Below are 27,307 nucleotides of genomic sequence, written 5' to 3'. Positions count from 1 at the left end.
AGCTTACATTTTAAAGGAAATCTAACAATAATTTAATGTTTGCAATAGAATATTGATAATAATAATCAATAATTAGCCTACATACAATGATGACACGAAATAAATGGATCAAGTATAGTTTATTCAACATCACCATAGCAACATCTCATCATGTGTGCGTCAGAGTGTTTGTACTTTTCCTGTGCCGTGCAAAAGGTGTTGTCCGTCTGCAGTCTACTGTATGCCTGAATCCATGTGCACTCAGCATAGCAGAGAGTAACATAAACATCAGTGAAAAACTAACGTACACATTCATGGACGCACACACGATAAAACAAGTCCGTCAGCGATCACTGATGTCTCCATAGTAGTTGCAGTAAATGAGTCGGGGCATGTCTCCCTCACTGCCATGTTTCGGCTAAGTCGTGCTGCATTCAGGAGCGCTCAGAAACATGAGTGATCAGACATGTTTTTACACATATTTTTAAAGATCGATCTCAGGATTTATTAATCGATATTGGGTCATTCAAATGAGATCGAATTGTAAAAATCAATTTTTTAAAGCCAACCCTAAGTAGAAGAGATCTGTAAGTAGAAGTCTGACTGTAGCATCAACATTTCAACGTGTCCAAACAGCAATCAGCAAGAAAATTTGCTTGATTCCACTGAGTGTCCAAACTGGCTGCAAGCAACACAGCTCTGAGCGACACAGCGACGCAATGCAACACGACGCAATGTTTTGACCCTGACACAATGTTTCTATTTCAATATCTGTCTCTCACATAGACAAGGACGAGGAGAGCGGGGAAAAAAGCGTGTAAATGATGCTTCTCAACCAATTAAATCTCTATATTCTGATGCTGCTCAAGAGTGTCAGTGAAATACATACAGCAGAGAAATGAGAGAAAACTGTGAGAGAAATAAGAGCGTACTTTCACATGCCATGCTTGAAATAGAGAAAAGTTTACGGTGAAAACAGAACTTTTAATAAAGAATGGACAGACTCTTATATGAATGGACAGAGACTTATATGTTCATTCTTCCCTTAATCTCAGAACCTATCAGCTATCATCTGACAACAATATAGCCCTTGCAAGAAACGGCTAACTTTTCAGGGCTTCTGGTGTAAGATGGAGGTGGGTGACATTGGAAGATTGCGTTTCTCCCCTTTTTGCTCTGCACTCGGACTGTTTTTCCTGCATGCAACCAAAGCCTGCTAATACGTAATTGGTCAACATAACTATTTTTGCATTTGCATAACAAATGGAAACCAGAACACCTCCAATATCAAAATCTAGTCCTGCGCCTACAGATGCATTTTTATACAGAATTTGTAAATAGAACTAGGCTTCTATATTGGAAACAGAAAGTAGCATCAGGAAATGATTTAGTGGATAGGACGGCAATTTACAGCCCAAACTCTGAACATAACCTGTTCCTAACCAGGTTAGGAGTGCAAAGAAGATTACCATGGCAATAAAACCAGCTTAAAAAAGAGTCAGCATTGTGACACTGACTAACCCATTTATTGTGCTTTGTAGTAAGCCCCTCTGGATATCTGTGTGGATAACACAAATAAGTCATTAGTCTGGATCTCAAGCCCTGCTGCTGTAGTCCAGTGCTGCTGCTAATGGTCTTAGATCACACACAGTTACTGGAAAGTGTCTGAATGAACCTCTTTGAATGTGTGTGGCGTGTGTGTGTGTGTGTGTGTCTGTGTGTGAGAGAGAGAGAGAGAGAGAGAGAGGGAAAGAGAGATAGGGAGTGTGTTAAATCTAAACAAATAGCCCTAGAGATAGCAGCAAGACAGCTCTTCTAGCTTTACCACTGTTGGCAATATCAGGGTCACTGACCCTTTGCAAATCCTGTGCCTCTTCTGGTAAACACAGTGTGACAGCTAGTGCTTCATTTACTTCTAGAGCTTGATGCTGTGCTCAGTTAAGTGAACTGAAAGAATTGGGACTCCTGGTGTCAGGATGCAACTAAAAAAAGTACCATGTTGATTTATAGTGTAAAGAGCTCTAACTGCCTGCTCAACACTTGCACCGTAAAGTTGGATGATTATTTTCTTGTGTTCCATGAAAATGAAACAGTGCCCTGATGCAAAGCACCTTGTAGCACAACAAGCTAGAGCTCCACAAGATTCAAAGCAGGTACTTAGTGCAACCTGGGCCACTTGACAATAAAAAAGGAAAAACAGTAGTTTAGCACAGCTACCAACTTATAAACGTAGTGTAATATTTCAATCTCTTAATACATTCACACATCCGACATTCTACAGTGCTCTTAGTTACATTTGTCTGCTTCATAAAACGCCATTGCATCTTATGGGAATCTGTTTACCATAACATAACATAGTTAAATGGCAGTGTCAGGTTGTTTTGTTAAATAATTAAGACTGCAAGGAAAATAAATTGTTACTTTATACTACAATTATTCATTTCTCATACAATTGGGCAAACAGACTGTGCTTTTGCTTAAAAAATATAAATAATGTTTATCTTAATCAAAGCATTAGAAAATACTTGAACTGCTATGAAAGAATGCAAGACACAATTAAAAACCTCCCATAAGATAACCAATTTGCAGTGGAGAGGAGTTACATCAGAGTTGAAGTGCTTCTATAACAAGTGTTGACATTATAAAGTTTAGACTTATTCCACAACTTTAAATAGTATTAATATCACCACTAGTACATATAAGTACAGTGGTAATAGTGAAAAAGTGCACAGAAAGACTGGTCCAAATGTAAGTGTTTTGGAGGCGTTCAGAGTTTTCTTAAACTCTATTCAATGTTTTTCATGGGTGGGGAACATTTTACACAGTTTCTAAAACAATGTTGATAAGGAAACCTAAAACAATAAGATGTCAAATATGTTGAATCACCCTTTTGGCCTGGCCCATAGTTTATTGCATATGCATCTATAAACATCACGTTTATGGTGGCATTGGAAAGGTAGGAGTTAACAATCCCTTGGTGGGATCTTGTTTAGCACTGGAATTGGTAAATTCCTGCTTCAAGTAAAACATTCCCAGGCTAGAGCAAACTGCAGGAAAAACAGCACAAAAATTATTGTATCATGCTTTTCCAAAGAATCAGAGAGATCTACATTTATGTAGCTGTAGGAGCTGTCCTTGGTGACATCTAGTGACTGCACAGTCATGGCAGTGTGGCAGTAATTTGCCGAGCTGTCTCTCAAACTGAAGCATAGTTCCATCATGCTACTGGCCGCTCACCTTGAACTATTGCAAAATCATGGTCTTCAAATACTGGGCCAGGTTAACCAAAAGTGACAACTGCAGCCTGCAACATATGTCATGTTTGGTGACCAGTGTGTCTGACGATGAAGACTTTATCTCTAGAAAGACCAGAAGACCACAAAGTCCCAGAGCACATGAAACCTCTGCCAGCATTTTCCATCATCTAATTATTGTATACAACCCTAAGTGGAGCTTTCACAAGTTCGATCAGAACAAGCACCGGCTCCAAACTACAGCCACTCTGAACTTCGTTCCTGCATGTCAGTGGGATAGCCAAATTGGCAGAACTAGAAAAAAGTTACCAATGTGTTTACAATCTACTTCCTATAAGAGTATTTCAGGGTTAAGACAGACCAACTAAAGGAAAATTCCTTCCAGAGACCATGAATCCACCTTTTTTAATCAGAATCCTCCTCTGGAGGTATGCTGTCTGCCTTTAAACGGTCAGGGGAAATCTATTTGGGAAATGTTCTGACCAACGATCAGTGCATCCCTTCTCCATCACCACTGATGACGTGCAGCTTCTCTGTTCTCACTCTCTTCACTTTACTTGTCACTTAGAGAAATGTTTAAAGCAAATGCTCTCAGGATTTTAAAAGGGCAGCTGTTTTCTCTCATGGCATCCACAGATGTCACAGTCATCTTCATCAGATGGCCCAGTTTAGTGCAGTCAGCCTCTCTAAGATTGACTTGCAGGCAGACAGAGCGCAATGTTTAAGGCTTTATAGAGGCTTGTTTTACAGTATTATGTTGTATAAAAATATAGATTCTAAACACAACCACTAAAACAATCAAAGCAACCACATGCCTAGAGTTTTGGGGTACATCTTATAAAATTGCCATGTTTACGTTCTAAGTTGTAAGAGTCATCCTTATAACCAGAACTCTTCCCCCAGGGTCAGACTGGGAACAAAATTCGACCCTGGCAATTTTAGTCCGGACTGGCCCCATTTTTCTCCAACATACACAGTGCAATATCAGGCTTTTTCTAGCATACAGGCTAAGCAATAGATATTAAGTTGGCAGTAGAGGGGGGATGTTTAAGACCAATGAAATCGGGCCCGCTGCCACGTAACTATGGCTTAGCTGTTGTTTCAGAACCATGGACAGCCCTGTAGTAATTAGCACTCCGGTGCGATCATATCCCTTTCAGAAGCTCTGTAATCCATCCCCTCTAGCCTAGCTCCGCTAGCTCTGTTAATACTGTCAGGGTGACTTTCACCTGCTGCTGGGAGGTTGTCATCATGTCGCTCATCGTCCTCATTCTCAGCCTCCTCGGCCTCCAGGTCTTGTCCCTGTTATGTCCATACTCTTTCCCCCTTCTCTCCTTTTGGTGCCGGTGCAGCTAAGCGCTTACGTTTTGTTAACAGCCGGATTTTGCGTGAATAATTTGGTTAGTTTAAAACATTTTGCAGCATCGGCCTCAAGATTTTTTCTCTTTTCCTCTCTGACCTCTTGCTTTCCACCTTTTCTCTTTTTTTTAATCCATTTCTTTTTTGTTTTCTTCACTGACTCTGTTTTCTTATGTCTTTATTTGATTATGATTTTATTAATTCCCGCTTGTCCTCTTGGATGGACGGACTCATTTGAAGGGGTGGGGCGAGGTGACGCTTCCTGCACCCGCCTATTGGTAGCCTATTTGGGACCGTGCAACCCCTAATCAGACAGGCTGTTTCAACATGAAGTGGACTGCGGCCAACAAGTCAATTTTTTCCTCCCACAGTCCCCCCCACCATAGTTCTGGTTGCCTGGCGGCCCATCTGGCCTTTGCCAGAGTTGCCAGTTTGTCAGTCTGAGCCTGTCTTCCCCTGTATGACAGCTGGGGTAGCAACAATTTCTCTGTTTTTGAAATTCCCACAGCACACAACAGTATTCCCAGCACTAACCCGAAACCTAACCCTGGCCACTTCTTTCTATTATAAGGTCATCAAGGAAGAGGGGGCACTGCCTGATTCCTTTACTGTCCAATGTCCATGTGGTATAAAATAAAATTCCCTCCCTCGTAATGTTTAATTACCTTTTGTAGTCTGACGAACTACCATTAACGTTACTATTGTAATTATAGCATTTCATCGCCTGTTTGTTTACAGTCAACTGCGTCGTTTTTCGGCAGAATTAATATTTTCTTGCTGTCATAACGTCTTACCTTGCCTGAATTGTCCCGGTAACGTTTGTCATTAAATTAGGAGCAGTACAAGCAGTTTTGTTTACAGGTAACTTTGTTGAGAACCTGTTTTGTCAGCTAACGGTAGCTAACTTTAGCCCCCCCCTTAGACGTTTAGCTTCAACATTTTTTTCTTTTTACTTTGTGTTATAACGTCACAAAGTAAAAGGCTCTTTCTTTTTTTAAATTGTGGTGCTTTCTGGAGGAGAGTGTGGTTGAAGATCCCGACTACGTTCCGGATCTTCAGAGGCAGGGGCCGACAGCAGCAGCCTACAGCAGGAACCAGCACAGGAGGTGTAAGAGCCCCGAGAAGGGCAGGTCCTTCCAGGGGCTGCCAGGGTAGGAGCAGCAGGGTCGTGGGGTGATGCAGAGTGGGGAATCTGCTGAGGAGAGGCCCGGAACCAGCAGACATGTTGCCCCAAGATCCACAACAAGAGCCAGAGGTCGGAGGGCACGAGGACCTGCTGTACTCAGTCCTGACGATCTCATCCGAGTCCAGCAGTTCATATAGTTTTGTATTTTTTCTTATTCACGTTGTTCAATAAAACCTTGCATTGTATAATTGCCTTTGTCTTTTTACTCACATAAAGTAATGTTTATTATGCTTTACTTCCATTATGCCCCTTTTTTCATATTCCCACTTCATCTGAATGAACTGCAGTGAATTGCTAAAATCAATTTTTTAGAAAAACATTTATTATTGTACACAGTTTATCATTTTTTTTACAGCTGTTAGCTGTTAGTTATTTGGTCCCAATAAAAAAAGCAAATAAATAACATAAGGCACTTGCACGTTCAGCTCTTCATGAGTTCCAGGGGTACCAAGTCTTGGCTGGTGCTGGATGTCCTCCATTACTGTGGGAGTGGTGTACCTTGACAAAGATTAATAAAAAATAGAAACGTGACACAGGATATAAATTGCATAAACTCAAACAGGCTAGATTTTATATAGATCTTAGGCTGCTTTGGCACAGAGTGGTGTTATCACAATGTACAGTAAGTGGAGCAAGTGTATGTATCAACTTATTACAATTTAAAATTCACTACTGGTAAATAGTACTTCTTCCCAAGGATGGAAAAAGTCACAAACATAGACAGATCGGTCTTATTTACACAGATGTCAGCTAGCCAGCATTATCTATTAGCCGGAGAAGTCTTCTAGCAATGTGCTGAACTAGCTCTGGTTACTGTACAACCAACCAAGTCAAACGCAACCCCGGAGTTATAATACTAGAACTGGGTTAATGACAACTTCACAATAAACACTGAGGCTAACGCTGAAGCTAACGTCACCGGTAGTGTAACGTTAAACAAACTGACTCCACAGCTTGGTTACCGGCGCTAACGCTAACGCTAACGCTAGGCTAAATATCCCTGCACAAATAACATAATATTACAGAACGATAGTAACTGGTAACTGATGTTATCACATGTAATGTTGTGTTTTAGGATTAGGCAAACTAAAAGTACCTGTCCAGCAGAAAATCCGCGACCATCTCTTCTCTTTTTAGCTCCGGATGTAGCTGCATTAGCCTCCTCTAATGCTGGAAAGCAGAGCCGATGTTGACTCCAGTCTTGCCTCTTGCCGCATCAAGCTCTTTCTTTATGGCAGCTTTTTGTGAAATAGTCTTCTTTGTCCTGATACTTTTCTCTGTGGGGGCAGCTGATGATGGAAGTGGCGGCTCGCCTTGGTCATTGTCAGTTCTCCGTTCCTTGCTCTCTCTCACCGCTCTAATGCTCTGCCAGAGAGGCGCGCGACTTGCGAGCCGTGACAGCGGTGCAACTGGGAGGTTACGCAGCGACGGATGACAGACAGGAAGCTCGGCAAAAGAATTAACTCGGATCGAATAAAATGATTGGTCAGACTTTTATCAGAAATATATGAGAATTAAATATTGATGAGTTTTAACGCCTAGTGGATTTCTTTTATATCTTATTGTGCTATACGCTTATTAGGAGCATTTTATGATTACAAAAGAAAAGTGTAAAAATGCCAGAAAGGTAAGAATTGCTTTAACCTGCACAGCAAGGGCTCAATAGATGAGCTATATCGTAGAGTTTATTTGAGATAGGTCAACCCTTTCTTGTCCCATTTCGGGAGAGGTCGACTCAGTCCATGGATAGTGAAAGCATTACTTTAGAATAAACAACCCAAACCAACATGAACTCCAATCTATGTCATATGTTAGATTAGTAATCTGTCTTTTGCAGAAATAACCCTTCATATTATTTTTGAATAAAGTTATTAGACATTAATGCTCTTTTGTACCTTTTGTCTCTTCCACCATTAAATTAAATACTCTATTTTGAGGCTCCGCACAGAGAGGTCAGAGAACAGAATCATAAGGTGACAGATCAAAAAGAGGAGAACACTGTGCAATGCAGGATCATGTTACTTTGAGTATTTTTTTTGTAGTTTTTCTTTTCTGAAAGTTGTGATATCCTTTTTGGAAGAGAAGCATTTCTTTTTCATCCAACAGGTAAAAACCAACCTTACTTTTCAGTATACCAACAGATCTGATAAGCTTTTTATGTCACTAAAATAATCTCTCTGAACGTTGAATCCATAAGTGTATTATTTCCTTGAACTGTCCCTGTTCCTTGAAGAAGTTTCTGCAATAGATACAATCTCTGATCTCAGAGTCAACAACCATGCCTTCAATTTCACATGATACCTTGTTTTTAAAATTGAATTTTTCCCCCTGGAAGACCTGTTGAAGCTGCTTCCTCACAATTGCCATGAGTGTACTTCAGCACATGCAGACAGACTGCTGCTTAGATTCTCTGCATATAAAGAAAAAGAAAAATGTTCTCCTACCAAAGTCACTACTCTCACAATCTAAACCACAGGTTGCCACTTCCCCAACCACTGCCGATTCCCCTGCCAAAGGCCTTCCAACCATGGACCTGTTACCATCTTCTGCTCCATTGTCGCAGAGCAGCCAGAAGCATTGGTAGTGTGTGTGTGTGTCCCATATCTATCTATTTTTTGTCCCCTGATGGTATATAGCACCACCTCGCTTACACCTCCAGTGTTTGTGTAGATGAGTCCAGGAACATGAGAAAGTAAGTGCTTAAGTTACATTGTCAAATTTACAGAAGCTATGAAGCTTGATCTCCAACAACTCCTCAGATATGCACGGCAGAGCATCAGATAAGGTTTCCACAGGTCAACATGATTTTACATAAAAGTTGGAGGAAACTGATAGCAAGGAGACTTCCCTGAATATGTCCCTGTGAAATACACCACTGATAGACGTTTGGCTGATCTTCACAGAATACAATGATTGCTTTGTTCTTTATATAGCAAGAGTGCAGACAACATAGCCCGGAGTGGAGACGAAAGAATGAGATAGGTGAGGTGACACCATAGACTGTATAAAAAGATGGATGACATGACAGCTCCCTAAAAGTGAAGCCAAAACATTTCGGGCGCACCCTGCTGACTGGCTGCAGTATAGGTCATAAAGCCCGCCTCCTCCATGTTAACAGGTGGGACATGAGTCAAACTATAAAATCTAAATACACGTCCAATAAATTTTTCTCAAATATGGTTTCTGTCATTATAACTAGTTATTATCATGCTGATTTACGTCCAAGTGTTTATTTTTCTGACAAGTTTATTTTTAATTAGTTATTTGATGCTGTCAAAATGATGATTGACAGCTCTGTTGACAATTTCGGCTCCTGCAGGCAATCAGTTCTGGGTGAGCAGATCGGAGGACGATCCGTGGGTGGAAACGTAACTAAAACAATCACTACAGTCATTGAAGTTTCCATACCTGTGAACGTTAACCTCAGACCAACACAGAGAAGCTGTTCTGCTGTTAAACACGCCGGCGTGCGGGATCCTTGCTGTTTTTTTGTTAAGTTAAGTGTGTGTTTGGGTTAGCAGAAGTGGCTACAGCCGCTTCACTCGCCGATCTCTACTGCACAGTCTCTGGCTCCATATGACGTAGCCATCGCAAGATGGCAGTGCCTATCACGGGCTATTTTGGCATCAATTTCGTACAATGGGAGCAGATGGAGACGCCTTTTCTATCTATATATACAGTCATTGGGTGACACCATGCAGTTTAAAGGACAGAAGGATGAGGCAGCATTCAGTGGACATGAGAGTTAAGGGGGCAGTATGGAGATGAGAGAAGACTGTATGAAGACTGTATCCTTCAAAATTAATAATGGACACATTTGGGCTTGTAGAATGCAGAGCGTTTCATAACTGATGCGAGTAACAATTAGCTGGCAAGTAATCCATTTTGATGCATTTTATCTTCTGACCCCTTTAGCTGAATAGAAATAGATTTAGCTTTCACAGGTCAACATGATTTTACATGAATCAGTCAAGCATCACTTTTATTGTGCTCTGTTTTTTAATTAGTGTGGGTTGGGAACCCAGAAAAGGAACTTGGTGAATATAGCCACCTCTCTTTGTTCCTCTCTTTGTAATTGCATCTGTTTACATACAAATAAACAGGTCAACTATCCTAAGGATTATGCAATCATTTTTGTTATGTATTTTTTCAGGTATTTTTTTCGATAGCTTTACACAGATAGTTAATTCTGTTTTGGAAGTCTTTAGTAAAGAGAAGCTTGTGTTTGCTTTACTGTGCATATGGTACTTTAGCTTGAGCTTTTTGTGTATTTGTTTCTCTCAATGTTTTTACTATGTTTTGACATGAATGGTGTGCTTTTTTGCCCGATGTAGTCTGAATCTCCATTTTATTGCAATCTGACATGCAAATCAAGATTTCTTCTCATCTTTTGAATTGCAAGAGAGGGGGGGGGGCAGACATGAGCAGAGTCATTTAACAAAAAAAATGGTTTTGTCTACCACTGTAATAGCATAAGAATTTTTACATTGTAAGAGTGTTACTTAGCAACCCCAGTTAAAATCATTAACAGAAATGTCCTGTACCATTACACACAGCAGCACATACCTCTATGAGAGGGTGCCAGTGTGCAATAGGTTTCCGTGGGTATGTCAGCATCTCATTCCAGTGGTCTCGTCCTAGAGTCTCAGCTTCACTTCCCACCTTGCAAACCCCGATCACTTCATTATGTCCGACCCTGCAGAACAGAAACAACAGTGTACAGAGGTGCAAAATGTCTGTTTATGTGCTGTATATGTAGATGAGACTGATAAATCAGGGTAACTTACTTACCGGTCATAGTCCATGACAGCTATGAGCAAGCTGATCTGATCAATATTCTCAGGAGGTACATCAAACACAATTGCTTCATTGTACACTGGGTTCAGAGTGTTACGTTTGGTTGACGTCTTCCTCTTTTTTAATCTCCGGCCATCACACATCAGGGACACTTTGACATATGGATCTGGAAAGAGGTGGAATGTGGCAAGTCCAGTCAGGATGTCAAAATACATTGGCATGGAAAAGTATCAGAAAAGCTATCAAACAAAAAATGATATTGACTAACATAAACAAACAATAAAGAACGTGAGTACCTTATATGCTAATGTGACAACAGCACCTCTCTGTGAAAACATTGCATTGTCAGTCAGCACACACCTGAAGCTCCAGTGATGTCCATTGCTTTGAGATTTCTAGCTTTGATCATGGTGATGGTTAGCCGGCCAGCAGTGGGGAGATAGCACAATGAGAACATCAGCTCTCCCAGGTCGACATTGTCCTGTAAAAACAACAACAAAATATGTTTTTTCTATCAACATTTAAGAGAAAAGCTGTGATTGCTGATTTGCCATGACTCTTTCAGGAGCAGGGGTACATGAAACATTTGAGATCTGAGTTACCCACATGCAAAGCAAATTATTACAAATATTAAATAATGGATCACATGATTATTATTTTAATATATTGTATTTGAGAGCCATTAATCCCAAATGGTACTAACTGGGATCTATATGAAGTTATGATCAGTTTTTCCGTGAAATTGACACGATTTGTGGCTAAAGTATTGATGTTTTAATGATGTCATTTGTTCAGATGGGTGGGAGAAAAAAATCTAGCTAACCCTAGATAAGTATGAGTCTGACACGTCACTTCTGTCGGCTTTTGCTGTCCCTAATGAAATTAACTGTTTTGCTCATCATATTTCAACATTTCTAATGAATACAAATCTAAATAAATGGGAAAACAGCTTTGAAGTACTGGGAAGTAACTAAGTTCAAATACAGAAGAGTATTTAACATTTTTTCTATTTTTTCCTCAGTAACATTTCTAAATAATTTATTTGTACCTCGTACAGCCACGACATTAACCTGACCCCAACATAATGACTAGTTTATTCACTAAATAATATTCTAACATGTTTTATTATATCAGACTTTGGTTAGTTCTTGGTTCTTGGTTAGCTCTTCCTAAATTTCCCTGGGGAATACCAATAAAGTATCTCTCTCTCTGTCTCCCCCCCCCCCCCCCCCCCTCTCTCTTTTTATTACAAATACAAACATGGAGTTGGAAGACTTGCTAAATTGCAAATGGGGGAAAAGTGTGTCTCAGGCATGTCTGGGCATATTCATCACTATCAATCTTCCTGGAAACAGTTTGTCATTGTCATCTTGCAATAAGTCCTCATAAGCCTGTTCATTGTTTTGCCCACAGTAAACAAGAGGATTTTTAATCTAAGTTCCTTTTACGTCTTCCTTCTTCCTTCAAAGTTCCTTTTGCTCACACAATTCAACAAATCAAATCAAGTTTCAGAGCTGTGCAAGCTATTTTGAAATCGGGAACGTTGTTTTCTAAATTTTCCATTATGTCCTCTATTTATGGGTGTAATTTGCAGTGCAGTGATCTCTCAGGGCCACAGTACGAATCCCTGAAAATCCATCCAACAGAAGGCACATTAAAACATGTTACGCAAGTGTCTGCACATTAAATATTGATCATGTCTAGGACACCTCCAGTAGAAAAACATGGAATCCTTTTTAATCATATAAAAAAACATTCAGGAACACCATGACAGATCATAAGTCAACATGCTACAGAAATTTCGTGTCTGGAGCACTTAAATATGTAACCTTGAATTCAATAATTGAGTACACTAGTGGAATCTACCCATATCTTTGACTCAGCTTTTTTTTTTCTCCTGCAAGTATAATCCCTGTTTTCACATCCTGTCTCATGTCAAGCTCTATTCCCAATTAACACATTTGAAAATAACGTGTGATGGTGTGAGCGGGAGTTGTGTGTTGTGTGTTTACACAAGCACAAGGTTTCTTACAGGGGGAACTGATTTCTAGATTTCCACTTTCTTCCATGCTTTGGGCTGATGATGCTCACTGTTACTAAATCATAAGAAAAAGGGGGGAAAAGCATTACTAACTTTGCATAAAACATCACAAAAGGGAATTAAAAACAAAGGGGCTGTTTAAGCATCTGCAAATACAAGTCATTGAAGCTCTTTTCAAATCACAATCACACTCTTGCTTCTTTGAATTCAGCTGTTTTATGTTTCAGTGAATGACGTGGGAAAGCAGAATACAACCATCTCTTAGATGTGTCTTTATACATTATGTTCAATCAAGTATCATTAACAGGATATTAATGATTTTAATACTTACTCTAAGTCTATAGTAACCAATTTGCTAAAAAGCCTAGTTACAGGTTAACTGTAATAGTTAAATAGCAAACTCATTGATCACTTAGACATCAATGTGTCCTCCATCTGCAGTTGCTCAAGAGAAATCTATTCAGGCATCTCTCTCTCTCTCTCTCTCTCTCTCTCTCTCTGTCTCTCTCTCTCACACACACACATACACATGATTCTATTGCCATTGGTATTATGCTCAATATTGACCAAAATGACTTGATTCATCATTCATATCGACACGCCTGCAACGACTTAAACAGACCCAATATATGCTCACAGATATGTGCCCATGCAAAAAAAACATACACACAATGTAGCAAAGCTGTTCATTTGTGACATTTGGTCCTATTCAGTTTGCATGCTTTTAATACATTTAGGACATGAACAACCCCAATTTGGTAGTTTAACCAAGCATGGTTTGGGGCATAAGGGCCAAGGGTGCCAAGGGGGTTGTATAACATTTCATAAATAACCCTTGGTGTGTCTGAGCCATAAGCCTCAAAATACAGCAAAGTAACTGCCCTGGTCATTTAGATCTTTGATCTAGATTTAGATGTTTGAGACCTATAATAAATTTACCTCTTTGCAGGTTGTGTGTGTGTGTGTTTTGTGATTAAGAAAGGGCATGCATTAATAAGATTGTGTATCAACTTGAGGAACAGCAGTGGGTAGTTTTGATACTGTTAGCTATAAACCTCTGCTGGGCCATGGACAATCGTACAGAAATGCATTGTTAAGTTCATGCCCCCTCCCGTTGTCTATTAAAAATGTCATGCATTTGGTGGTTGGGTCACTAATTCTGACTCCTTATAGAGATCTCCATGTGGTGCTCACATTTAGAGATTTGTTTATGTAAACAGGATTAATACCGTACAGATTAATCCCATGAGTTTAATAGCTCTCCTTGTCTGTAACACAGAATGACAGTGTAGTTGTTGCATAGCACCTACTGCATTTAGTATGCGTGTGTAAGCATGCGTATGTTGTGATTGTTTCAAATTTAACTTTGGTGATGACATACGTGTGGAAAACCCTCACTAAAAGGCTGAGCAACCCAATAGCAACTGCACAGAAAAATCTCTGGCACCCCCAGCGTCCGCTTTGTGCCTGGTGTACCACGCAGCCCATTGACTGTGTAACGACTTGATTTATCACACTACCTACCTTGGAAGTATCTGCCTCTAACAGAGACACAGTATCACCATTGTTACTCTGAGCCCAGGCATTCATGACACCTGCACGCTTATGGCGTCTCGGGTGAAACATACATATGGATTCTGGCACAAGTACAGGAATTCACAAACTGACTAAAACAGACAGTCACTCATATAAACAAAGGATTAGCAAACCTTTCAGCTCCTCACAGATAATGTGATATCTGTCTTTCATCTCACAGATACACTCATGCAGTACACTTAACCTTTTCAGACTATAGAGTGCCGCTCAATACTCTCATAAGCACTCAAATCAAGCCTGCGGTCAGGATTCTGGTCACTTGTGCCCAGCCAATGAAATTAGACTGGTTCTCTAAAGTGCCCCAATAAAGCAATGAGTGTGGACAGTCCATCTTCTCCAATTGTAATACTAGCACCTTCTCTCCCTCAGGAGCAGCTGGGCATTATATGCAACCTTCTTTTGCTGTGTGTTTTAAAATAACATAACTCAATATTTTTTTCCTCTGTCTCACTGTATTTTCTATTTATATAGCTCCCTTTGTGTTGTGAGTGTTAACATGTTTCATTATGAAATTGATTGAAAACTATAACATATTAGCGAGTGACACTTTGTTACACTGTGAAACTATTATTTGAAAACTACTATTTGTATCATGCATGCTCCTGACTGAAAGGATAAGTATGTTTTCATGCTGTGGATGTAAGCACACTGTATCTGTTTGATGAAATAAACTTTCTTTGAGCTGAAAAGCAAAGAAGCAGCTTTCTTAGGAAAATAAACCTGGTGAAACACATTGTGAAAGGTGGTTATGAGGCTAATAAAGATAGGATTTTTAAAAACAATGTTCTTGTGTGATGACAGGAATTATAATCAATTAAACATGTTATTTAAGCTGTATTCCAGCAACTAAGTGCACTGAGTTGTGGGTCTCACAAGTTGCATTTAAAAAAAAAAAGACTGAAAAAGTTGAAGCAGCAGATGCGAGGATAGTGTGACTTTCATTTTTTCATGTCTGTTATGCTGCAAAAACATTTGATCCTACATTTTCCATGCTGCAACTCAATAGTATTTTTGATAAGACCCCTTGTCTGGTAAATCCACACATCGTACAAACTCAGTATTAAAAGATGTGGGTGTTTAAAAACCGATTTGCAGGCAACATGTTATAAGTTTGAAGTCTCAAAGCCCAAGCTGATATAATGCTGATGATATCAAACATTTTAATAGATCTCCTTTTAGGCAGTATGTGATAAAAATGTTTGGTAGTAAGTGTACAAAAATTAACAAACTACATTGCTGTGGCTCAGTGGTAGAGTTGGCCATCTTATAATCGGAAGGTCGGAGGTTCGATCCCCAGCTCCCTCAGGCTACATGTCGAAGTGTCCTTGGGCAAGACACTGAACCCCAAATTGCTCCAGGTGGCATAGCCAACGGGTTTGAATGTGATAACTGATTGACAGTTGGGCACTTTAGGTAGCAGCTTCTGTCATCAGTGTATGCATGTGTATGTGAATGGGTGAATGTGATATATAGTGTAAAAGCAGCTTTGAGTGGTTAAAGAGACTAGAAAAGCGCTATAGAAGTACAGTCCAATTACCAATTACTTAAAAATAAATTACGCTCTCAGGCCTTTGCCCATGAATAACTACATTTCCAAGGATCCTCAAGGTTTTCACACCAAGGTGCAAACGTCACCCTGGATATCTGCTGGTCATATAAAACTCCACTCCTCTATAGTCTCTCTCTTCTCTCCCAGCTCTCCTGATGACTCTGTGACTTTAAAGGCCCTATGTTAAGATGCTTGCTTTAGAACTTCCACAGGCAAAACAATCTTGCTTTTCAGACCACAGCAGCCCTTTAATGGAGTTAGAGTCCCTTTGAGCATAAATTGCCTGTCTCCTCTACAGAGTTAAGATCGGACTTTGAACAGTAAGATCTATGACATACAGTCCCCCCATGGTTGTTTAGAAAACGTGATTCTGGTAACTCTGATTAACACTCCTCCCACATATTGTGTTTTCTGTGTCATGGTACTCCAATTTAGATTATATTTTCCCCAATCTGATGAAGGTTCAGTTATTCATAGAGATTGGTTCAATTAAAAAAGAAAACATTTTTTTAATTCATTTGTTTGGTTTTGGTTTTTATTTGTTGTTAGTACAAATATGTGCACAGTTTGTGGTCATGGTAAAAATGTATATAGTTCTGATATGTGTTTCTGTCATATTAATGTAGTGTTAATGAGCTAAAGTGAGTTGGCTTAGTTAAACAACATGATCGCAAACACAGGTATGAGAGTTTTTTCAGCTCACTTAAACATTGGAGATCTTATTACACAAGGGCCAATGAACAGTACAATATATCTGACGGAATGTGGTGTAACTAAATAACTCACTGCCAGGGCAGAACTCTTGCTGTATGGATGAATACATCCTGGCAGAATCAGGTTAGGCTAAAGGATCCATCATAACTCTCAGTAAAGAATATAGCTACAAAGAAAACCCTGCTTATAGCTGTAGTATATTTGTACTTCAGACAGTATAAACCCATTAGACTGAAAGTTGCAGCTTTCCAAGAAAATGTTTAAATACTCTTACTTAAAAATGTGCTAAATATGTTACAATAATGATTGTGTTATTATTGTGTTTTCGTTATCATTTTAACTGTACATCTCATGTTTTTATACTGTTCAGAGACATGTATCAAAGTAGATAGGATATTAGTGCAGTTTATAGCACATTGAAATTTGGTGGAGGGCAAATCCTACATTTCCTATCATACATATTACATTTCATGAAATCATTACCACACAGTTCTGAAATGTAAGTCAATAACACTTAACAAAGCAGTCTGCTGAAAAGCAGCACTGGTCATAAATCTAAACATATGTGGTATAATAATAGTGGAGCTGAGGGTAAAACCAACATATTTATATGCAACACCAGCAACAACAAAAGAAAATTTTGTCTGTTAATTGGTTCTATGGATGTTTGTTTCTGTAATACATTAAGGATCTCCCTCTAGTTAAAATCTGATTCTAGAGAATCGTATTACCCAATTAGGGATGGGGGCAATAAGGCCAAGTGCTTGTTATATGGTTCCATTTGTCATTGATGAGAGATGGGTACCTCCCTTTCTGAATTAAACAACCACACATACACACACATCGTACAGTATGCACACTCCATTTATCAAGATCCCAATTAAAGGCCAACCAGACTGCAGTCAATAGTATTGACTCGGCCTGCAGTGACTGCAGGTTACAGTGTCTCTGAGCTCTTTGTCTTTCTCTTCAAAAAAAATCTTCAGCTACAGGAAAAGAAGAAACAGGCATGTAACAGCATGACAGTTGTCCAAAAGCCAATTGAATCTAACACGTACTCAAGCTGAAAGTCCCTTGATAGTCCAAACTCATTAAATGCAGTACTGTATGTCTGCAAAAAGATAGAGGAGGAAAGGAGGGCACTGATTATTTGCTTATATAAAATATACTTGTGTGAACATCGCAGGAAAAGATGCATTGAAGTTATCGATAATGATTCACTGCATATGGAGTCAGATGTATCAATTTGTCTCAAAAAATATGTAGGACACATAAATTAAGACATTAGCTAAAGGTGTATAACTAACTAAGGTTAACTAATAAAAAATGAAAATAAGGCAACCAAACAACCTTTGCAATACAACTAGGAGTGTAAAGATTCACTGATACGCATCAATAACGATTTTGACGTTAAAGATGGGACTACTGGTTGATGGCTTGATAATAAATTTATGAATTTGTGTACCGACAAAATGCAGCTAATTCGGCACACTGTGCTCAGCGTCTCCAATCTTGCGAGACTCTCATGCTGACCTCTTACCTTTTACTGGAGTATTCTTAGTGTTAGGATGCAATATATCTGTAAATGTCAAAGCAATTTACTGTGCTCCACATCAAAAATCCAGCCAGGAGTCATTTGGACTTTAAATGAAGGAGGAAGCCTGTTCCAGTTCTATGGAGCCATCAGAGAGCGCTAAGCCAGTGCAGCCAGCTGAAGTGTCTTCACAGCCGTCAGAGCCAGAGCCACCTGCATCCTCGTCCCCAACTAGAAGGCCACCTCCCTCACCTGCCTGCTCAACTTTAAGAAACCATGGGCCAACTGGCCAGATGGCTGGAGACCCTGCAGGACTATGACTTTGAGATCCACCACCGAGCTTGTTGCCTCCACGCTAATGCAGATGCCTTATCTCGTCGGCCCTGTGATGAGGAGAGATACTGATATTGCAGGCGTACTGAAGACCAGGAAATGTAAGCCCCCATGGTGGCAGCTCTACGAGCTGGTGCTGCAGACAGGGATGGACGAACTTTAGCTATAGCTGACAACAGCAGCTTTGAGCCCAATGATCCCCAGTACCTCCGCCAAGACCAGAACCAGGATCCTGTCATCTCTCACGTCCAGGCCTGGGTGGGGGCCGGTCAATGACCAGTCTGGGCAGCAGTTTCAGCATTGGACCCTGAGACCAAGGCTCTCTACTCCCAATGGAAGAGCCTTACTAGCCAAAACGGCCTTCTTCACCTGGAAAACCTCCAACAGACTATGCAAAACACGACATCTGGTGGAGGCCAGGGAGCTTGCTAAACTACACTTCCTCAATCTAGGCCGCCCGCCTCCGATGTCATGTCTCGTTCAAAATCGTCAGGTTTGAAATATAGACTGCAGACCAGAAGATTTTTTAGACAATCCACTGGTATATTCTCGTCGTATTTCAGATTCTTTACCGCTCTGAGCCATTGCCTGCAATAGTATTTCTCACCAGCACCTCTCACTGGGCTGTTCCTTTCAGAGGGAGGGGCACAATGCATGCTGGGTGTTGTAGGAATGTAGAATAGGCGAAACCACAAGCTGTTTGTACAACTTTCTCCTCAGCTATGGCATCAATTTCAAATATTATCGTTTCTATCAATGTCTATGAATTTAAACAAATGTACTGTATCGTATTGATGCTTGTGACTCATCGTGCCTAAGTGGTAATGTCGATGAAGAAACATGGGGCTATGGTGCAAAGGACACTGTCATGAGTCATTCTAGTTTAGTTATGTTTTTGTCTTGTATTTCGGTGTTCAGTTATTATTTCTTGATTTACCTTGTCTTGTTACTTACCTCCTAAGTTTATTTAGTCTTTGTGCTCCCCTGTCTTGTTGCCTGTTCATTGTCATCCATCGCGCGTGAGTCTATGTCGTCTATCCTGTGTCGTCCTTCTCTGGAGTTTAGTCTATGTCCCTGGATATTCTTTGTGCTTCCCCTGACCCCTCGTGTCTCTTGGATTACCTGTTACTGGTTTTGTTGTAAGTTTTTTGCTCTGCCTTTTGATTTTCCTTTTTGTCTTTTGTTGGATTTTAGATTTTGTTTTTGCATTTTTGCCTTTTGTTTATTAAATCCATTATTTCAGTCTGCATCTGGGTCCTCACCTTTTTTTGTTTAAACCGAAACCCTGACAGACACATGAAGAGTACAGTCAAGCAAAGGTACCCAGCCCCAGCAAAGGTACATTAGGTTTCCAGAGAGGGATTTTAATTTTTGGTTTATTTATGGTGTGTGGATCAACACTGGGGGGTTATGGTATCACCATGGATCCACACAGAGAAAGTGTCTTGCCATGGCAAGCTTAAATTTGGAGTTTATTAAAACTCAGTTACTCACAGTAAGAAGTTCTGGCAGGAAAGATTATGTTGGGAATATCTCAGTGCTCCAGTTGACTTGATAAAGTACACACCACAGAATGAAGCTTATTTATTTATCTATAAGCATGCAGCTCACAAATACTGAATAGGAATAGTGCAGTTCACTGCATATGGCCAAGGAGGGCAAGAGGCTCGTTCTGTGCCAGTAGCCATGATTAATGCTCACAGACTGGAGACTGGACCAGCGCAGGGTCCCTTCCTGTAATCCCAAGGGAGGTAGCCTAGTTCTTCAGGAACAGTGAGAAAAATTAGAAACTTCACATTTTAATTTGTTTAGACCTCTCCTACTGATGCAAAATGTTGAGGCATGAACACAAATGGCATTAAAGCAACATAGCCTCTCTTCTGTGCTGTTTTGTTCTGTCACGCAGTAAATGCCTCAGTCTAATATTGAAAACCATTATGGGTCAGTATCGCTGTTAGCATAACAGTGCTAGTATGACTAGATCTTGAATTTTAGTTTGATCATGTGATGTATTTGTGAATGTGAGTGCACAGTTTGAGTTGAGGTTTTGCATGTTTTCTCATGAATAAAGCAAATAAAAACTTTAGCAGAGCATTCAAGGGAACATAACCCAACTTTTTGTAATCACAACAAACAAAACTTTATTTGCCATAGTGAAGACAAATTGACACCAAACGTGTCCCTCCATTTCCTTTAAGGTTAAGCATTATTTAATCATCACTCCATGCTAATGCCACAATCAATCTTTAATTTGATACGTTCACAGTAAATGTAAATATAAGCCTGTACAGAAAGGGTACAGATTGGGAGCTTGGTGTTTATGGAATGCTGAGTAAAGGGGTTTTGCCACAATTCAAGAACAAATATTAAACCAAGTTACATCAACATGACTGCCTATAGGCATGTGTATCTATTTTCCTTCTTTGTAAGAGAAAATATCCACAAGGTTCCTAGAGAAAAGTATAAAATGTCCACTTAGTTTCCTGATTATGGTTTGTGTTGAGTAAATTGATGATTAATAAAGGATTATATTTAGGAAGTATACTCTGCAGACTTAAACTCAGGAGACAGGACAGCTGTAGTTCACAAGTTGGGTACCTCAGAGGAGGTTCTAACCCAAATATACTGACCTTATTTAGCTGGAAATGCTGTTATAGAGCTCACAGTGTATTTGTTAGCAAACAACATGTGTCTGCCCTTTTGTGTGTGTGTGTGTGTGTGTGTGTGTGTGTGTGTGTGTGTGTGTGTGTGTGTTTGTGTGAGCTTGTGATAAGAGGTGGAAATATAATCTCAACGGGTCTTTGCATGACAGTCGTTAGCAATGCAAAAACAGGTTGGAACTGGTTGAGTGCTGACCCAGCTAATCATCATTTTCTGGCTTTGAACTTAATTAGATGTTAAACAGCTTTGTTGTTGTTGTAAGTTATGAAGTCTCTCAAAAAATCCTGAAACATTTTATGATGAGACTAATTTGTAGTCCTTGTATACAGTTTGCATTGGTGTCTGATTAAAAGGCATACATATAAAGGCATTAAAAGCACACATAAAACTAAATGAGAATCTGAACTATTTTTTGTCAAATAAGGGTCCTCATCCAAACAGGAAGCAAAACAAACAATACTGTAAAAAAAAAAAAAAAAAAAAAAAGTGGAAGAAAAAAACAAATAATGCACATGCACAAGAAAGAGCTATAATCTGCTGGAATCAATCTCCTCTAAGTCTAATTTGAATTTAGCTCTTCTATGAAGACCCTCTTGCTTCTGCTGTGCCAATGTACCCTGGACCAAATCAAATTGCAACAAATGTGCACAGTTTCCTAGAAACAGGGACTAGGTCAACTTAGGTCAAGACTTTCTCATCTTATCACACTCTATTGATATTACCCGTTTTTACACTCTGGGGATCAATAAAGTATCTTATCTTATGTATTAAAAACAGTATATCAGAATTGCTGCTGCTACTAAAAAAGTTAAAACGAACAGCACTTGGACATGAAGTTGTATTCTGACCACAATAAATAACATATAATCTAAATAATAAATAATGTCCTGCAATTTCAATTGCAGTGTATAGAAAAAACAGGAGTAGTGCTGCATTTACAGAATGTCAACAGAAATTGGTAAACAATGCCAGCCAAGCGAATCTGTGAGGCCAGAGACCTGGGGTCCGTTTCACAAAGAAGGTTCAACAAACTCTGAGTCCAACCCTGAACTCTGAGTCGATCTACTCTGAGATAGGAAACTCTGAGTTTTCGGTTCCAGAACAGCTGATCAGAGTTAGTTCAATCAACTCTGAGTAGGTTCACCCGGAGTTAAGTGCGTGCTCGCTGACTGTAAAAAGTCAGCATTAATGGTGCCCCGACACCACGATTCACCATGGCAACGGTACACAAAAAGAGGTCCTCCTACGTCACACTAATGGAGCTCGAAATCCTCATGCGGACGTTCAGCGAATACGAGCATGTTTTTAGAAAAATAAAGTAACACGGCTGCAGCTGCAAAAGAGAGAGAAGCGGCGTGGGAAGAAACTGCTGCTCGAGTTAATGCGCAAGTTTAAACTGGTCTATTTATTTAATACTTAATCACGACCGGAAGCTAAATTTATATTAATTTAGGAGCAATGCAGCGGGAGAAAAAAACATACATGGAAGCACTTCAATCATATTTTAAATATTAAACTAATTAAATATCATTCAGTGGCTGTTTTAATGTGCATTAGCTTTATCCCTAACATGATGCTGACTTCACATACATTATAACTTATGTTGATTAAACTGAATGTGTTAGTTTAAATAAATAAAAAAATTCCAATAACTTAAGGTGTCTTATTTGAGTGCTCTCGGCAGTGGTGGTGGAAAATCTAAAAATGGTGACTTTGACACAGATTTGTCTTTTGATTTTTTTTATCATAATTATAAAAGACTTCTGCAATGCGGTTAGAGCAGCACAGAGACGCAACGTTTCTTCTTTTAATTCGGTAACCGCTTAAACACACGCGTGAGACGGGCTGAATGAATGAGGAAGTCGAATTGATAGAATATAAGAGAATATAAGAGAATATAAAACCGAATCGGTTTTATAAAACCGAATCGGTTTTATATTCTAGAGGGAGGAGACAGAGCGAAACTCTGAGTTTCCTGAAGAAAACCTGCTCGCGACCAGGTTAGGTTCATAGAGTCTGTTACTACGGTAACTGACCGAGAGCTTAAATTACCTCCCTTTGTGAAACGGAAAACTCAGAGTTTCCCTCATTTCAGGGTTAACAGACTCAGAGTTTTCAATAAACCTGCTTTGTGAAACGGACCCCAGCACAGATGCTAATATGTTAAATGCTAATGTAGGTATACAAACATGACGATGACAACATGCTGCTATGGTCAACATCATCATTTAGCTTGTTCTCAAACATGTCAATATTAGTATAAAACAAGTACAGACCACACTGATGGAACTGTCATTAGTTATACAGGTTTTTGGTCATTAAGATTTCCTCTCTGACCATAGCTGCAGGCCAAATATTGTTCAGCCTAATAGCTAGCTAACATTATAATCAGCAGCATTGCATCCTCCAAGGAAAAAACTAAAGATTTTCTTTGGAAGGATTCAGTTCAAGAAAATATGACATTTGTAAAACTGCAAAAAAAATAATACAAAACTGAAAACAAGTAACTCACTTTTTAAGCATTATAATATCTGTAGATCATGAGAAGCGAAAGATTTACTGACAAAATCCAGTGTGCTTTAAGCAACCAAGCACTTATTCAGATCCACAAATGAATCCAAATAAATAGCACTATATATAAATATACTCAACAGAAGTGACAATATTTACTTCTGGAACAAAGTGGTCGACTGACAATTTGCTGACTGACAGTTACATTGCTAGACTGGCTAAATTAGACTTTGCCACACTTTGGGTCTGGTTTGGAAATTTAAATATTTAGAATGATAAGTGTACTGCAATAATAATACATACAAATAATACATACTGTAAGATCACCTGACCTGTGATGGCTCTTTGGGCTTACAGAGACTCTAGCTATAGATTCAGATGCATTGATACAGTCACTATGATAAAAATGACTAATCTAAAGCCTTATATGCCTGCACTGAAAAAAATATTTTTTTTGTCACGAGGACAACTATAGTTGTTTTCCTTCCTCCATTCAAGCAATACATCAAAGAGAAAACACAGAACATTTTGGTTGAATTAGGCCTGCAGACTTCATTTTTTAAAAATGTTGCATGTGATGCAATATTTCACCAAACCTTGTATCCTCAGCCTTGACTAAGTAGTCAAGTGACCTGACTAGAGCAGCCGTTCTTTTAAAGGGTCTAAATATGTTCAGGGGGGTATTTTCTTTTTAGGATAAGCCTACACAAAAGTCTTTTCCGAGGCTAAATAATAAACACAAAAGAAAGCAGCACAATGTTCAATTTATAACATTTGTATAAAATAACACATACACATTCAACACAAGGTGGAAATACTTCTACATCTTTAGAGGGATTAAGGCGTCATGACCATCCAGAGAGCTCAGTTAGAGCTCCAAGGAAATGACAATTACAAACTGATCCCAAAAGAGACACATAACTTGATGTGTAGTCTTGTCTTGAAGTGATTCACTCAAAGTCTATTAAAAGTCCTCATCTGTTGTTGTTATTTTAGTAAATCTATTTTAATCAGTTCCCTAGCTTCCTGCTATTACTTTATACCACAACTCCATAGGCTGGAAATCTAATTAATGACTAAATGTTTTTGCATTTGCTGATCTCTGCTGAACCTGTACCTTCAAAAGTAAAGTATTGCTACTGAGGTTCTAAACTTTTTCTCAGTGCTCAGAGCCCAATACAGATTTAAGGTGTAGGAAAATAGACTGGAAGCATAAAAAGAAGTGCATGTTAAATGCAGCCTATGAAGATATCTATTGATATCTATATTTACTGATTTAGTCATTGTGACACCAATGTCTGAACATAATGGGTGGAACAATCCTTTGTACAAGTAAATGGACTGTACTTTTGTTTCTAGTCTTTGCGACCATTCAAAGCTGCTTTTACACTACATATCATGTTCACCCATTCACACACCAAAGATACGTCATGTAGCCTGAGGGAGCTGGGGATCAAACCTCGGACCTTCCGATTGAAAGATGACCGACTCTACCACTGAGCCACAGCCGCCCCTCTCATAAGTCTATTTCTCTATGCTGGTGACAAAAAAGTTACAATTGACTGGTCAGACTGCACATAACTAAGTTATTTTGTCAGTCTAGTTATAAATCATTTTTGTAAATGAGTTTCTGCTGAGCTACAGTATGGCTAAAATCGTGAACATAGCATACATATTAATATGTATAATACAAAGTATACATTTTAATATGGAGTCACACTTTTCTGTTCTTCTCCATGAACTGACCATATCTGGGCATTTTTATCACCACTTTATTTTTCCCATAAGACTTTCTATCCCAAACTGAGCCCTATCAAACTGTAATCCTCACTCAACAAGACAGGCAAACCATTAGGAATTCCCTGGCAGGGGGATCTAACTTCCTTACTGAGTTACTCAGTGTACCATCGCTGTAGATGCATCCAAGTGAATAATGTAATACAGACGGTGTCTCTGTATCTCTTTCAAACCAATCCCAATCTGATGTCAGTGTAGATCTGGGTCACTTCCCCCCACGTGTTTCCTACTGCTTTCATTAAACATTAACTGTGTCTAAGTAAATTTCTATGTCTCTGCCTCCTGAAACCACTGATGACACCACTTGGTGGGTCAATGAGATACAAGTCCTCAAAACATTGTCTTCTTCTGTTGTTGAGTCTTTTGTTGTTGTAACACATTATTTTGGTCTTTTCTTTTGATTCTTTGTGGAGATTTAGAAGAAAAACAAAACAAAAACGTGGTATTTGTACTGCCAGTCTGAAAAGCTTTCATATGTACCCGACAGCAAAAATGACATTGATCACCTAAAATGTTGTTGACAGTAACAGTGGACAGTGAAAGCTAGCATGGTAAAAAAAAATCAGATAGAGATAGAAATGAAATCATAAAAGTTGGTAACTCACCGAGGTCACGTATTGTATATCCCGGCACAGTTTCGTCTCCCGTGGAAAGTCAGCAAGATCTAGGAAGTTGTCCACCACCACTTGGCCAATCAAATCATGACGAGAGAACCTGTCAAAGTCGTAGACGCTAAAATGCAGTTTACGGCTAGACAGCTCGGCATATGCCACAGGAAAGAGAAACACCTCATCAAACACTGGGTTGAGTGTCTTGCGGTGCACCTTCGTCTGGTGCTTGTTTTTGCGGTCAGGGAGAAGGTAGATCTTGACATACGGATCAGAGGTCCCTGTGAAGTCCTTGGCGGGAAGGTCCTGGGCCTTGTGGATTTTTACTATCAGCTGCTCCAGGTCGAAGTCAAACTTCAGGACGAAGAGCAGACGCCCGCAGCTGTCAGTGCGACGGGCATCTTCAGCATCCACAGAGCGCTGCTTGTAGAGTTCTGGTTTGATTCGACCCAAACCAGAAAGAGACTCCTGGCGCTGAAACTGAGCAGGGTTGAAGTCTGGATTGGACAAGTTCATCTGACGACGGATGGAGTTGTGCCTGTAACAGGGTTTGGACATAAAAGATCAATCAAACCATTTTCATTGACAAAACTCTTTAATATGCTGAGTTCTCGCTGATTTCTCTGTGTCCATTTGTGTTCAACCTGCCAACACCAAAGCTGGAGATTAGTTTGAGGATAGGTCTTTACTGACCGTACAGATGAGGTAGGCTCTGTAATCTGTCTTTGAACCCTGTCCCTGGCCAGAGTGTGGACCTGGTTTTTCTCCACCTTGGCCTGGGTCTCCAGCGGAATGTCAGGCGATGTGTGACTTATCTTTAGGGCTGACTCTGGGATAGCCATAGCTGGGGGGGGCCCAATTGGCTCCTTCACACAACCATCTTCGCTGTACTCCCTTTCCTCCCCGTCCACCTGCACAGATGGCATCAATGTTTATTGTGTAAGTGAATTCTAGCATAAAAATACAAACTTATAAACTAGAAATTAGATTGCAGACCTTGAAGGGTAATGAGAGGAAAGTATATCTTTGTGTATTGTATGTATTTCTTTGCCAAATTCCTACTATGCACTGGTAAACTGTTCATCTTTACAAAAGTTTGTTTGGAAGACTAAAAAATCTTAATTTAGTCCAATTATCTTGTAACAATATTAAATGCTGTAATTCAACATTGAAATGAGCTGTCACACAAAAAATGGTCAGATCTGATCAAGGGCACTTTTAACCTGCAGAGACTAACAACAGCATCTTAGTTAATACACTTTAGTGGAAAACTACTTTATAATTACATCAGACTTTGTCATTGAAAACAATGTTTTTGTTTCTCTGCACTGTCAATATGCATGCATTTTTTTCCTCTCTCTTCCTGCGGCTGGGGGATTACAGTAGGC

General features: G+C 39.6%; 1 protein-coding gene across 1 annotated transcript in view; it reads right to left on the bottom strand.

The window, feature by feature from the left end:
• Window positions 1-27,307, bottom strand: part of syt9b (synaptotagmin IXb) — a 57,770-nt gene that overhangs the window by 10,860 nt on the left and 19,603 nt on the right. Inside the window, exons 3-7 of the mRNA XM_069686762.1 lie at window positions 26,613-26,830; window positions 25,917-26,457; window positions 10,936-11,056; window positions 10,570-10,741; window positions 10,345-10,474 (exon numbers count right to left, since the gene is read on the bottom strand). Of these exons, the coding sequence (XP_069542863.1) occupies window positions 10,345-10,474; window positions 10,570-10,741; window positions 10,936-11,056; window positions 25,917-26,457; window positions 26,613-26,830 (1,182 nt within the window). The remainder of the gene's footprint in view (window positions 1-10,344; window positions 10,475-10,569; window positions 10,742-10,935; window positions 11,057-25,916; window positions 26,458-26,612; window positions 26,831-27,307) is intronic.

This window comes from Semicossyphus pulcher, unplaced genomic scaffold (assembly GCF_022749685.1).
Source record: "Semicossyphus pulcher isolate SPU_LCO1_2020_fin unplaced genomic scaffold, fSemPul1.0.p SCAF_8, whole genome shotgun sequence".
Taxonomy (NCBI): domain Eukaryota; kingdom Metazoa; phylum Chordata; class Actinopteri; order Labriformes; family Labridae; genus Semicossyphus; species Semicossyphus pulcher.
The sequence above is the reverse complement of the archived record's forward strand: the minus strand, read 5'-3'. Positions and strand labels throughout refer to the sequence as shown.